Genomic DNA, 14,509 nt, shown 5'->3' with positions numbered 1-14,509 from the left:
TGCAGGGAAAATATCCACACATAAAATAAATAAATCAGAAAGGAAGTCTGTGTTTGTTGGGATCTCTGTTTCCACCTGTGCATATCTTTACTTGTGTATTTGTGGTAAATTGTTTTCTCTAGTTTGTGTCTTGTCTTTATGCATTTAATTTTAATGATATATTAGTGTGCAGAAAATTGAAACTCTTTTAACCAAAGAAATTAGGAATTCTTGCAAAGATATAATAAAAATATTTAATTTCTATGTAGCAAAGATTTATACACTTAATTCATCTAGTAACTTGTATTACAATCTAGAGTAACTTTTGACTATTTCATTGTTAAAGAATTGCTCTTAAAATTTGAGGAATGGATTAATTCAGGTTTTTGTTGGTTAAGAAGATTAACTTATTTAAAATCTTCTTTACTGAATTTTCTTCCTTTTCACTTTAGAAAGTAAGGATGAAAAGGAAACAGTACTGGATCCCGAGGAAGTGTCTTCTTTGGAGGACTATATCCCCACTCGGCATACAAGTGTTACTTTGCTTAAGTGTACTTGCACAATTTTTATGGCAGAATTCAATTTACTTGATCGTTTGCTTCCTGTCATCATGGGAGGAAAGGTATATTTCCTGTTCGGCAACATGTTTTCAGTGGTGCATGTATAATTTTGGTTATTAAATTAAGGTGTATCTGTTTATGCATTTCCCCGGGTAGAGTAAACTCAATGTAACTGTAGTTCCTGATTTTTAGAAGGTAATATTAAATAAAACTTCTAATAAGATAAGCTAAGACTGTATAAAGAAATGTTGAAGCAGATGGCTTCTGGAAGTGATACAGTACACTGCTGTATTATTACCTTAGGTGGTTGCTTCCTATCTTTAATTCTTAGTTTTCAAGCAGTTATATGTAAATTTAGTGATTAAGAAATCAAAAGCTCTGCTGAATTCACTTTATTTTTTCAAATATTACATTTATTCTCCACCCCCTTGTGTGTGTGTGTTGTGCATGCGCGTGTGCTTTATATGCCATAGCACCCTTTTGGAGGTCAGGGGACAACCTGTGGGATGGGACTGGGTTCTCTCTTTCCATCTGTGGGTCCCAGGGATTGACCTCTTGTCCTTAGGCTTAGAGTCATGCCGTTAGCTGCTGAGTCAGTTTACCTGCCCTTTATGTCTTACATACTCAACAAAGGCATAGTCGTTATTGCTGTCACCTTCTGTCCTTCATGACAACATTGCAATCAAAGGACAAGGTGACTCAGATCATGTGGTAAAGCATGCATGTATTCTATACTGCAGCTGAGTTTTCTTGTAGGTCGCCCAGCTGTATTCCAGTGGTGGTATTTAGAACGTTCTATGTCTTACTGGAATGAGAGAAGCCGATAATCTAAACAAATCATCTTGTTTTTATTCAGAACTGGAATTGGGCTTCTGTAGTACGTGTATACTTCTATTTGTACTTACTGAAGACATGTTACTCTTATACCGGCTCAAAGAAAAGCAGCCAGTATTTCCTTCACAGGTGTAATTCTCATTGTTGACCCCCAAACCCATGTTCACGGTGAAGTCTCCCCTTTGCCCTTTCAGTGCTGTTTCTGATACTCAGATTTACATTGTACAAGGGCAGCTTAGGATGAGTTGACAATATGAACAGAAGAATTTCATGGTGATTTGAACCACTCTCTCAGTAACATTTCCTTGCTAGCAATTTTTCCTTTGAAAATTGATATGGTTGAGCAATAAACCCATGATTAGAGAATATCTGAAAAACAAGCAAATGTGAGAGGCACAGCAGAAAAAAAATGACTTAAAAACAGGAGAGAACACTCAAAACTATGTAACAACTAAAAGTATATAACAGAAAATACACCGAGATAAGTTTTATTCAAACAAAAGTCCTTTTAAAGAGTCAAAGATTAAGTCTGGAGAGGAAGCTTAGAGGTTAAGAGCAATTGATGCTCTTGTAGAGTAGACATATTTAGTTTCCCACATGGCAGCTTAGCACATTTGTAACTCCAATTGCAGGGGATCCAGTCCCTTCTCCTGACCTCTATAGGTACCAGACATACATCCATGTGCAGATATACACGGAGGCAAGACACTCATGAAATAAAAACTTAAAATAATCTTTTAAAACAAAAGCCAAAGAAGAAATTTGTTTTGTACAAAGGAATAAAGATTGAATGCATGACTTGGTGAGTCTGAAGCCAGCCTGGCATACATAGCAAGTTCCAGGACAGCCAGGACTACATAGAGAAACCCTGTTTCCAAAAACTAAATAAGGAAAACAAACAAACAATAGTATTATCAGAAATCAATAGAACTACTCCAGAGTGCTACATAGGTCTGTTTAAAGGAACATACACACTTCCCAGAGATGTTTAGTCTAAGGGGTTATTCCATCATGAGAACTTCAAAAAGAAAGCTATGATGATGGAAGTGAGAATGTCCTTTCCTTTAGTGTTGCCTGGAAAGGGAACTAGAGACTGGAGTTCTTATCCTGACTCACTGTGCTTCACCCTTCAGATTGCTGTGTGGTTCATTATGGTATTTTTCACAGGAATCCAAAGTAAAGTTATTCAGAAAGCAAAACAAACCTAACTGAATCTGAATAGTTTCAGATTACTGATGATGGAAAAACAGTGAGGGTTGGGATGTTCAGTCAGTGTTATCACAGTGTTTCTCTAATTACTGGCTTTGGGACTAGAGAAACTGCTTGTAAGATAGGTTGTCTCAAGACAAAGAGATCTTGGTTTTCTTCATTAAAATCCAGGACTAGGACATTTTGAGAGTTACTTCTCAGAAAGTAACAATTAAAGTACAATTAGGATACATTTTCTAGATATGTTTCAGCTTACCCATACCAGTTCAGGAACTCAGAAAGGTTCATATATGCCACCACTACCAAAACCCTCTCAAGATGAAGGGCTTCTGTGCCTTTAACATAAGTAAATATGTTTTGGATCATATTTTCATTTTCTGTATACTTTATTATATTATGTCCTTTACAATATTTGGTGTAATCCTCTGAGGTTTTTGAATGATTAAGAAACTATGGAATGATAATGCTCCTTCCTGTTGATTGAGAAATAAAAATTGTTAAAGGAACAATAGTAATTTTTTAAAGAAATGAATTCTTTAAAAGCTGAGGCATCCTTGGATTATCTAAAAGACATTGTATTTGGTTATTTCATGAGTAATTTAACAGGTATTTCTAGCTGGGCTTCTTAGTGTGAAATATGTGGGTCTGATGTTGGTGTAGAGGGATGTATGTAGATCAGCCATTGTTCTGCTAGAATGTAAAACTAATACCATTACTTTCCAGAACTCGAGTAACTTCACGAATGCCACAAACTTCCAGTCACTTCGGCCTTTGCCATCCATTCAGATAATGGTGGATAAAATTAATTTGGAACATTCTGTCCCAATGTATGCTGAACAGTTGGTCCATGTAGTCAGCAGCCTTAATCAACCTTCTGATAATCTTCTTCATTATTGTTATGTTCACTGCTACCTTAAGGTATGGAAAGAGAATTTTCTTGTTTGTTAGTGTCACATTAGGAATATCAAGCACGTTTCTTTGGGCTTAAGGTTGTAGTTTTAGAGAGTCAATATTTCAGAAGTTAAGATTTAAGTAATATTTAGTCACTACTCCAGTATAATTAAAATGTTTTCAAATTTTCTTTTTGTTTCCTAGAAATTTAATAGTTTGGCAATTGTGATTTCACAATTTTGAAGATCTATAATTGAGCTTTTTAAGCAGTGTGAAAAACTGTTTAATATAGGTGTTTTTAAAAGCTCAGGATTTACTTGAAAAGAAACATTAATGTAGGCATAGTGCTTCGTAAGGCTTTAACATACGTTTTTAATTATTTTCCTCTTGTTGGAGTCACGTTAGTTTCTTGATATAAAGGGAAATGCTTGAATCTTTTTCAGTGAGTCCATGTACAGGCATGCATGCATATATGCGTGTGTGCACACACACTTGTCCATGTGGCTGTGAAGCTGAGGTTAACATCAGATGTCTCCATGTGATTTCTTCATTGTTTCTTCTTTGCGTATGACTACATAATAAATTGTGATCAACAGCCACCAACAACAGCCAACTGACAACCCAACCAAAAACCCATCCTGCCTCTTGGAAACCTAGCATTTATATACTCTGTGAAAAGTCCCCAGAATTCCAAATATCATACAATCACAGAAATAATCTGCACTTGGCAGAATTATGCCTGTGCAGGAGAATGAGGCAAATCATAACTGTCGTGGGAAATCTGAAGAAGCCCTGTATCACACACTTGGGATTAAAACAGAAACATATTCTTATACTATTTCTGTGTTTTTTTAAGAAACCAAAACTCCAGAGTTGTCACTACAAGGGACAGATCTTTACCCTTGTGAGGCAATCTACCTCTCTGGTCCTTCAATCCCCAACTTAAACAAAAAAAAGATATATTTAAAAATAGTTATAGGGTCAGTGAGATGGCTCACGGGTGCTTGCTACCAAGATTGTTATGTATATGGTGCTGAGAGGACAACTTGTGAGAAATGCTCCACTAGGCCAGAGTTAAATACAGGGCTCAGCTCCTGAGGCTTGGTGCCATGTACCTTGAATCTGATAAGTTGTCTCAGTAACCTCGTTTTATTCTAAAAGGCACCAGGTTTCATGTGAAGGACTTCATGAGAAAGATTAAAGTGCTTCCCAGATAGAGCCCTGCTCTCAGTTTATAATTTGGGGCTTGAAAATCTTTAGTTATATATTTATATATCATTTAAGACAATAATTTTAGATCTCTTTGGGTTAATTTTAAATTTAAAGTGTTGAAATTTGACTATTGTCAAACCATCTCAAACTGAACAACATGTTTTCTAGGAGCTTCACTGGGAAGTGATTAGATGGCAGGCACGCAGTGACGGCACACTCACTGAGCCTTGGCTGGGTTCTCTTTTCCAGGTGTTTGGTTTTCAGGCAGGACTGACATGCTTGGATCATAGTGGCTCTTACTGCTTACCTGCACCAATTATTCCCTCTTTCAGCACAGCCCTTTATGGGAAGCTTCTGAAACTCCCTGCTCTCTGGTATGTAGTGACTTGTTAACTGTGATTTATGTTTGTTTTTATTTTATAACTTCTAGATGGAAAAATTAAAAAAATGTTTGGCTATGCCCTAGTGTTAGTTTTATACAAATGTTAGAAAAACAATTGAAAATTTATTCTTATTGAGACCTAAGAAATGAAAACCTCTGTCTTTTTAAATTAAAAAATTAAAATATTATAGCTACTTATTTTGTGTGTGTACATGTGCTATGTATGTGCATTCATGTGCTATGGCACATGTGTGGAAGGAAGTTAGGGGACACCTGTTCTGTGACTTCTCTTCCATTATGTGGGACTGGGAATTGAATTCAGATCTATAGACTTGCTGGTAAACACTTTTGTCTGATTAGCTACCTTACCAACTTACTGCTGTCATGTGTTAGTTCCCAGTATCTTCAGGAGTAGAAAGGATGGTTGATGGGTAATAACTTATTTCATAGTAGAGGCACGTGCTGCTGTTTTAGAGAGTTTCAGGGACTACAAGAGTGGGTAACCTTTCTCCTGGGAGCTCGGCAGATCTGTGGAAGAAGTTCAGTGAGTGGTATTTCATTTCATGCGCTGTAGAAAGTATACCATCATAGAAGATGTGTTTAGTAACTGTGTGTTGGAAGATTTTCACCATCATAACTGAGTCAGAGCTTTGTGCAGCGGCAGTCTTGTAGCCAATGAGGTTTATCTGAGGCGTGATTATTTCTAATTGAAAACTTCATCACTTATTCAGGATTGCTTACTCTATTTGAAGGTCATATTTCCTTAAATTCTAAGAGATTTTTGAAGGAAACGTAATATTTTCTCTTTATTTTTAGTTAAATTAAATGTTTTTAAGTATGTTGTATAATTGTTTAAGTAGAAGAAATATATAAAGTTATCTTCTAGTGAAATATTTTTTATATTTAAAACATGTCATAATTAGCAATGTTATATTTATATGATAGACTTGTCTTCAGTTTTTTATTTAAGTAGTCCTTTCATTCAAAGTAACAGATACAGGTATCTTTTTAAAAAAAATACTGTGTTTTTTTAGTAATTAGAAATAATTTGAAAGTGAAATTAGTAAGGAAAATTTTCATTTTAAAAGAAATTTGCCCATTGATCCAGAGAATTTATAAAAAGACACATAATTAACTCTTGGAATGAATACTGTGAAATTAAACCATTTTACAGTTTCTTTTAATGTTTCTTGGCAGGATTCTATTTGTAAATGTCATTTTCCTCATATGTCATTTATTATGCTATGTACGGATGGATTTAACTTTATATATAACATATTCCATTTGAGCTAATATATTTTCTATTCTGCTCTGTTAAGAAGCTGGGGCAGGGCATGGTGTCACTCAGGAAGCAGGTGCATCTCTTAGAATTTGAGACCAGCCTGGTCTACATAGTGTGATCAGGCCAGCTAGTGGATACTGAGACCTTGTCTCAAGAAAACAACAACAAAAAGGATTTTTTTTTTTTTTTGTAGTTCATATGTTGGAATCAATTTTACTAAGTGCTTCAGAAAATTATTATCTCAATTATTTTATTTTATTTCCTTTAAAAATCACACTGGAATATTTCATTTGTCTGTAAGAAAGCCTACTTTGTTCACATTTGCTGGATAGACACGAGCAGCTACCTATGTTTTCCAGACTCCTAACACTCCTGTTTGACTTTCCCAGTCATGCTGCCTTTGCCTTCAAGTGCTTCTTTTATTTATTTGCCTTGTCCTTTTCTTAGCACATCTTGATTCCTTTAATGTTTTAGGAACACAGTTTATATTTTGGTGTTTATTAGTTACTTTCTTGTTGCAGAGCCAATAGCTAATGAAAAGCAACTTAACTGGGTTAGGGTTTATTTTGGTTTATACTTTGAGGCTGGGTAATCTGTTATGTTGGGACAGAATGGTCCCAGGAGCAGAGTACTGCCAGCCACATTATATCCATGAGTCAGTGTCGTGTCCGCTCTCGACCAGCAAGAACGACACGACCACCAGTCCTTCTAACAGCAGTTTATTCAGTCCTGTTTGTTTATATCTCCCCCGAACCCTGGGTCTCTCACTCTTAAATACTCTCAGTTCTCATCCACGCACAGCAGGCCTCGCCACCTCACCAGGCACGCAGCTTCAGCTAATCAGGGCAGCAGGGGCATATCTCCATCAAAATGGATTCACCGGTATCCTGGTACACCTGCGCAGATCTCATGATGTTTGTGGTTTATATGAGGAAGTCAGGTGCAAGTCATACGACTTAGCTGCAGTCCCTGGCACCTTTGGGACTGCCGCCACACCTGCTTCCCACAAGTCAGGAGCATCCTTCCACCCCTACCCCCATTGGCCTGCTTCTTCCAGCACAGCTCCACCTCCTAAAGGTTCACAGCCTTTCCCAGCAGTACTATCAGGAGGAAGGCAGGGGCTCAAACACATGAAGACACAGGGTTTAACATTCAAAACACAGCACGGTCTGGATCTCATTTACTTAGATCTACCATCAGCTCTCCTGCCTCAAAGATCACATCCCTCCGTGGGGAGCAGCAGTCTCTAAAGCGCCATAGTGGTCCAGACATCCCTAGTGAATCGACCTCTTTCTTAGCTCTCCGGTGAACACACTTCTGTTTGGCCTCATGAACTGGGCAGCAAACATTTTCTCTCCCACATCCTGTTTTCTCAGTAATGTTTGTCCATTTTCTGAGGTCTTCTAGGCCTTGATATTAGTGAAGACCTCAGCCTGCAATAACCAAGTGTTCCTATTGGCTCATATGTACCACCTAGGCAGAAACTGATAACTTCATACTGCCTCAGGCTGAGTAGCCTTTGTTTAATGGAGAAATTAGTAGTATATTAATCACTTTGTTTCTAAGGCACTCATATGTATTCCATTTACCCCATGTTGCATAGTGTCATAAGCCAGGTTGTGAGTGTCTCTTTCCCCAATCCAAGCAATCCAACCATAGAGGATTCTTTGATTACTATAGTTTCTTGTAGTAGGCCATATAAGGCCTCTATGTGCTAGCTAAATTATGGATTTTCCTTTTCTTATTACTAAGAATTAGAAATGAGGGCTGTCTTCTATCTCTGCTCTGTTACCATGCTTTCTTTTACTGTTTGATTCTTACTGTGAATCCTCTTTTTCTACATTTTCTCTGCCAAACCAGAGGCTAATGTGGAGAGCGCCATCTTCATGTCTATTTCCCATTGTATTTCCTCTTACATAGACAAATTCTGATGGGGCCTAGGAATATATTGAATGACATTGAAATTTGGGGGGCAGGGTTGATCTTCACCTTCAGGATATAACCAGGTACTGCAGGCCTCTGACTCTGTAGCTAGGGGCTGATCATCCTATAATAGCAAATCTTCTGGATCTCTTGTTGAAAAACTCTAGACAAGTTTATAAAAAGGCAGGGTGTAACTAGTACAGTTAAGAAAAGGAGGAGAAAGGGAGTTAAGAAGGTTAATATCTAATTCCATCTGTATTTGGCTGTCAGTGGCCAGAGGCATCAGACTGTTTCTTATATTTTTGCAGATCTATTTGGAGTGAGTTGTTAGATCTTAACTTTTTCCATAGTCTCTGCTCATCAAGGCTGCGCGCACTCTCGCAGGTGTTGGGAATCTCTTCCCTCATCCCTCTCTCCTATAACCCTGGTGGCTTTAGCAAAGTAGCTCTGGGACTCCCAGGTAGGGCTGCCCCTGGCTACCCTCTGAAGAGTGGGATAGAGGAATGCCCACCCAGGGAGGAGTGGAAGGTAGTTAGCAGCCCTCCCATGTCTGACTGACCAGAGAATAGGTGGAACTCTGTTGGGGTGTGTGTCTTTTCCCCTCCCCCTCTTAGTTCCCACAGCCATTTCTTTGGGGTTGGTGTTTGTGCTCTCCCAGAGCTTCTGCCCTTGTTGGAGTGTCTGGAGGTTCACTTCCTCTTTGGTCCATTTTGAAGCCACTATGAGCATGACCCAGGGAAGGATCAACAGTTTCTGTGAAAGTCAAGTGTTGGTTCAGGGCAGTGATGACTCTGCTGGATAGTTTCATGTTATTTGACACAAGCTAAAGCCTCAATTAAGAAAATACTTCTGTAGGACTGGCCTGTAGGCAAGCTTGTAGGGCAGTGTGGTTCTCAACCTATGGGTTGAAAGACACTTTCACAGAGATCACCTAAGACCATCAGAAAACACAGATATTTACCTTACAATTCATAACAGTAGCAAAACTACAGTTTTGAAGTAGCAATGAAAATAATTTTGTGATTGGGAGTCACCCCAACATGAGGAACTGTATTAAAAGGCTGCAATGTTAGGGAGGTTTGAACCACTGCTATAGGGTATTTTCTTAATTAATGATCAATAAGGAAGAGCCTAGTTCATTGTGGGCAATGCCATCTCTGGGCTGGTGGTCCTGGGTTTTATAAGAGAGCAGGCTGAGCAGGCCATGTGATGTCAGCCAGTAAGCAGCACCCTCCATAGCCTCTGCATCAGCTCTTGCCTCTAGGTTCCTGCTCTGCTTAAGTTTGTGTCCTGACTTCCTTTGACAATGAGCTGTGATGTGGAAGCATAAGCTGATGAATAAACCTTTTCTTTCCTATGCTGATTTGGTCCTGGTGATTTACCACACCAACAGTAACTCTAAGACACTGACTGTGTGCTGGATATGTTTTTACTGCACCTTTTTTTATAGTAACTCACCAACTACTTAAAAGTTAAGGGTGTGTAATGCATTACTTTAACAAATAGGAATGTGTAAGAGGTATGGTCTTGAAAATTGGAATAAACTCTTACACTAGATGATATTATAAATAAACTAGTGACATGAGGAAGATGTTATGTGGGTTAGAGAGCCATGGAGAACTTGGAAGTAGCTTTTAAACAGATTATTAAAGGATGGATATTACATGAAAGTGAATACTATACTTTAAAATGTGAATTTAACATTTTTAAATAACTTAGGAAGTAAGATGGTATTTATTTGTATAAAATTAAAATTCAAGGGCATCAAAAATGTTGCACTGATTCTCATAATGGCCACATGAGAACTCTCATAAAGTATTATCTGATTTCATATTTTCATCTTTTTTGCTTAGATTATCCAATTTGATTTTTTTATTTTATAGTTATAGTTTAATTTTATTAAATTAACAAAATTTGACTTGAGAGGCTATGTATTTAGTAGACAGTTAAGTAGTATGTAGATATTCTAATCCTGCTTTAATCAAACTGTGGATATGAGCTACAGTGGTTAATCTTGATTGTCAACTTGCTGGGGTTATTTAGATTCACACAGAAACAAATCTGTGAGATGGTCTGTGAAGAATTACTTAGGTTATGTTTGTTGTTGTTGGAAGACCCATCCTAAATGTGGTTGTTATTATTCTATGGGCTGAGATCCTGGACTGAATAAAAAGCAGAAAGTGGGCAAGCACCAGCATCCATTGCTTTTTGTTTTCTTTCTTTCTTTTTTTATGTATAATCTTTTTTTGTTTTGTTTTGTTTTTTATTGGATATTTTCTTAGTTTTCCCCTTTCCTGCCCCAACCCCCGAAATCCCTTATTCCATCCCCTTCCCCCTACTTCTATGAAGGTGTTGCCCCACCTTTCCACCCTGGCATTCCACTATACTGGGGCATCGAGCCTTTACAGGACTAAGGTCTTCTTCTCCCATTGATACCCTACAAGGCCATCCTCTGCTACATATGTGGCTGAAGCCATGGGTCCCTCCATGTGTACTCTTTGGTTGGTGGTTTAGTCCCTGGGAGCTCTGGGGAGGTCTGGTTGGTTGATATTGTTGTTCTTCCTATGGGGCTGCAAACCCCTTCAGCTCTTTCAGTCCTTTCTCTAACTCTTCCATTGAGGACCCTGTGCTCAGTCCAATCGTTGGCTGTGAGCATCTGCCTCTGTATTTGTCAAGCACTGGCAGAGCCTCTCAGGAGACAGCTATAACAGGCCTCTGTCAGCAAGCACTTGTTGGCATCCACAGTAGTGTCTGGGTTTGGTGACTGTGTATGGGATAGATCCCCAGGTGGGGCAGTCTCTGGATGGCTTCAGTCTCTACTCAATACTTTGTATTTCCTCCCATGAGTATTTTGTTCCCCCTTCTAAGAAAGACTGAAGTATCCACACTTTGGTTTTCCTTCTTCTTGAGCTTCATGTGGTCTGTGTACTTTCTGTTTTCTAACTAAGCATGCAGTGTTGCTGCCATGTCTGTCCCCCACCTCCCGTCCCCAATTAGCTATATCCCACTGAACTTTAAGGTAAACTCTTCTTTACATTTATTTTTGTTAGGTATTTGGACAGAGCCAGGAGAAAAAGGAACTAACTTATCAGCATTGGGTGTGATTGTAGGTGCTATCTGACTTCTAAGTCTCTGTGAGACTTTTAATAGTCATCTGAGCCACTGAACATTTAACCATTTGAACACTGTTTCACTATTACTGTTGTTATTTATTTTTGTATGGAAGAGTTTGTTTGGGCTTATGGTTCTAGAGTGGTGAGTCTACTGTAGCATGAAGGTTGTAGTAAGTGCCAGGCATGCTGGCTGGATCAAGAATCTGAGAGTTCACATCTTCTAACACAAACGGAAGGCAGAGAGCGTGAACTCAAGTGGCATGGTGCTGTTTATCTCACAGCCCACCCCACAGCTACACCACCTAAAGAATGTCAAACAGTGCGGGACCAGGGATTCCAATACCAAAGCCTATGGGGAACATTCCATATTCAAGCCACCAAATTCCTCTCTCTGGCCCCCATAGATCTCATGGCCACATTATAATGCAGAATACATTTAGGTCAGTTTAAAAAAATCCCTGTTTTTTCAGTCTTAACAATGTTTAAAGTCCTAAGTTTCTTCTGAGACTCAAGGCAACCTCTTAATTGTAGTCCTCTCTAAAATTAAAAGCAAATTTATTTCTAACATATTATGACAGAATATACAGTACCATTCTCATCAAGGAATCATGGCATAGTGAGGGAAATGCTGGACCAATGCAAGGGTGAAACCCAGCAGGACAAACACCAGTTCCTGTTAAAGGGCTTAGATGGTTCTGCCCTTGAGCTTTGCTTCCTGCAACATCTTCCTCTCTCTCCTCCCCCCACCCCCTTTCCCATTTCTCTCTCTCTTGGGCTGTTTCCCCTTCCCCCTATATTCAGCTCTCCTGGAAAGGTATCATATGGCCAATATCTCCAGTATCTCGGGGATTCCAGGGAAATCCAGGCTCACTTTCACAGTTTCATACAGTGGTCTTGCAGGGATTCTGCCCTCTCAGAGCCTTCACATAGGGACTGTCCTGCAACACACTGCTTGGCCATGGCGGCATTCTGAAACTGTGGATGAAGAATCCATGACCCCTTCTTCCTTAGGGCTCTAATTGTAGTACTGTGTGGATGAATGGTAAGTTCAGCTGCCACCTTTGGCTAGCTTATGATTCCCTTGAATCACATTAGCAGCATTAAAAAAACAACACAAAGCAGAAAATAAACTTCTTTTTTTTCTAGAAGCACAAGTTGAAAGCTTAACTGAGGGTACCCTTCCCTTTATTTCAGTGCAGATCAGACCTTTCTTTAATGGTGCTAATCTCCATAATAATTCCAGCCCCTTCTAGAGCTTCTGGATATAACATTAAGATCCCTAGTGTTCTTTTTTCTTTAAAACTGAACACTTGTATTTCTCTATGCTCTTCCCCCCTTTTACTGTAGGCTTGAGTAAGCATTATTAATAACAATCATTTCACAAATTTAATGTTATGTTATCTAGGAATTTAGGGTCAGGCAAGGGCAGAAGACTGCCAGACTCTTTGCTGAGTTTCACAAGAGTGGTCTCTGGCCTAACAGCTAATATTTTTCACCTCTGAAAACTCATGCAAACCCAAAAGTCATTATTGCTCTCAGTATACTGTTTTCCGAGCTCCTACTAGGATGGCCTCTTAAGTTCTGCTGATAATGTCCAAAGTCTTCTATATTCTCCTAAAAGGTAACATGGTCAGGTTCATAGCAATAGCCACTCTGATATTAGTTTTATTAGTTACTTTTCTGTTGCTGTGACCAAGCAGCCTTCCCAAGGACTGCATGGTTGGGAGCGTTTGTCTGGACTTATGAATCTAGAGGTGTAAAAACCAGTCTATCACTGTGAGGACATAGAAGTAAGCATGGGTGCAGAAACAGGAAGTTGAGAGCTCACATTTTTGAATGCGAGCATGAAACATAGAAAGTTGTTTTGTTATTAATATTTTGTCTTTTATCTTTAGCAGTGAGCTCTGTTTCTTAGTGAGCTGTGTTTCTTGGAGGCAGGGATATAATTGATGCTGTTTTTTAAATCCAGTAAACTGCGCTGCCTTTAGTTGGGGTCGTTTTTTAAAAGAAATGTATCAATTCCTGTCATTTTGTTAATTTTGTGTTCTTAGTTTTCCTTTGTTTAATCACTGACCTAAAATTGGTTGTTTTTGTTTGTTTGCTTTTTCTGGTCACCTCGTGGATGTAATTATCCCTTCTCCAGTCTGACGCAGTCCTTCTCAGTATCCTGTGTAGTATTGCCTTTGTTGTCATAAAGTTGCCTCTACTGTGGAAAGTGTTCTCCTTTGATCATGACTGATAGTCTGCCAGATGTCAAAGACTGGGCTAGTGTCTGTACTCTCTTAGAGCGCATAGAACACAAGTCTCCACTGCAGAATCAGCTGCTATTTTGATGGTTCTGTCCTATGGACTCGGTCTTTCTATCATGCAGCTTTCAGTGTCCTTTCTTTGTTCTGTAAATTTAGTGTTTTGACCATGGAATGACTTGGAGAATTGGCTTTCTGGTCCTGTTAATTTGCTGTTCTGTATTCCTCTTGAACCTTTTCCCCATGACTTCATTGAAAATATTTTCTGTGTCTTTGAACTGGGTTTATTCTCTGTGGTCTTCCCACATGTTTTCTTTTTTGTTTTTTAAATTTATCATTTTCCTTGACAGAGTGATCCATTTCCCTTACCTATCTTCAAACATGAATCTTCCGCTTTCCACTTGATCCATTCTATTGGTGAAGTTTTCCATTGAATTTTTTTGAAAAATTTATTTATTTATTTATTTATATTTGTATAGTGTAGGTGTCTTCAGACACACACGAGAAAAGACATCGGATCCTATTACAAGAGAGCAGGCTGAGCCACCATGTGGTTGCTGGGAATTGAGCTCAGGACCTCTGGAAGAGCAGCCAGAGCTCTTAATCACTGAGCCATCTTTCTAGCCCTCCATTGAAGTTTTATTTGACTGACTAAATTTTTTAATTCAAGTTTGATTTCAGCTTGAAGTTTCTTTAGGAATAATAATAATAATAATAATTATTATTATTCCTCCTCCTCTTCCCCCTCTTCCCTCCCCCTCCTCCTTTTCCTGCTTCTCCTTCCCTCTCTTCCTCACCTCTTCCTCCCTTCTTTCTTCCTTTATTTCATTGTTTCTTTGTTTCTTCTTTTGTTTATTTGAGACAGGGTATTTCAGTGT

The 14,509-nt window shown here is 38.7% G+C and overlaps 1 protein-coding gene and 1 pseudogene across 2 annotated transcripts in view; both read left to right on the top strand.

Annotated features, from left to right (window-relative positions):
- Vps13b (vacuolar protein sorting 13 homolog B) overlaps positions 1-14,509 on the top strand; it is a 553,787-nt gene that overhangs the window by 60,213 nt on the left and 479,065 nt on the right. For both annotated transcript variants that reach the window (XM_029469591.2, XM_021183993.3), the window contains exons 14-16: positions 432-601; positions 3,306-3,500; positions 4,935-5,059. In XM_029469591.2, coding sequence (XP_029325451.1) covers positions 432-601; positions 3,306-3,500; positions 4,935-5,059 — 490 coding nt within the window. The remainder of the gene's footprint in view (positions 1-431; positions 602-3,305; positions 3,501-4,934; positions 5,060-14,509) is intronic.
- On the top strand, positions 5,714-5,867 carry LOC115029510 (U4 spliceosomal RNA; annotated as a pseudogene).

Source organism: Mus caroli, unplaced genomic scaffold, assembly GCF_978045245.1.
Source record: "Mus caroli unplaced genomic scaffold, Mus_caroli_1 scaffold_16, whole genome shotgun sequence".
NCBI classification, from domain to species: domain Eukaryota; kingdom Metazoa; phylum Chordata; class Mammalia; order Rodentia; family Muridae; genus Mus; species Mus caroli.
This window is presented reverse-complemented; position numbering and strand designations above follow the sequence as displayed.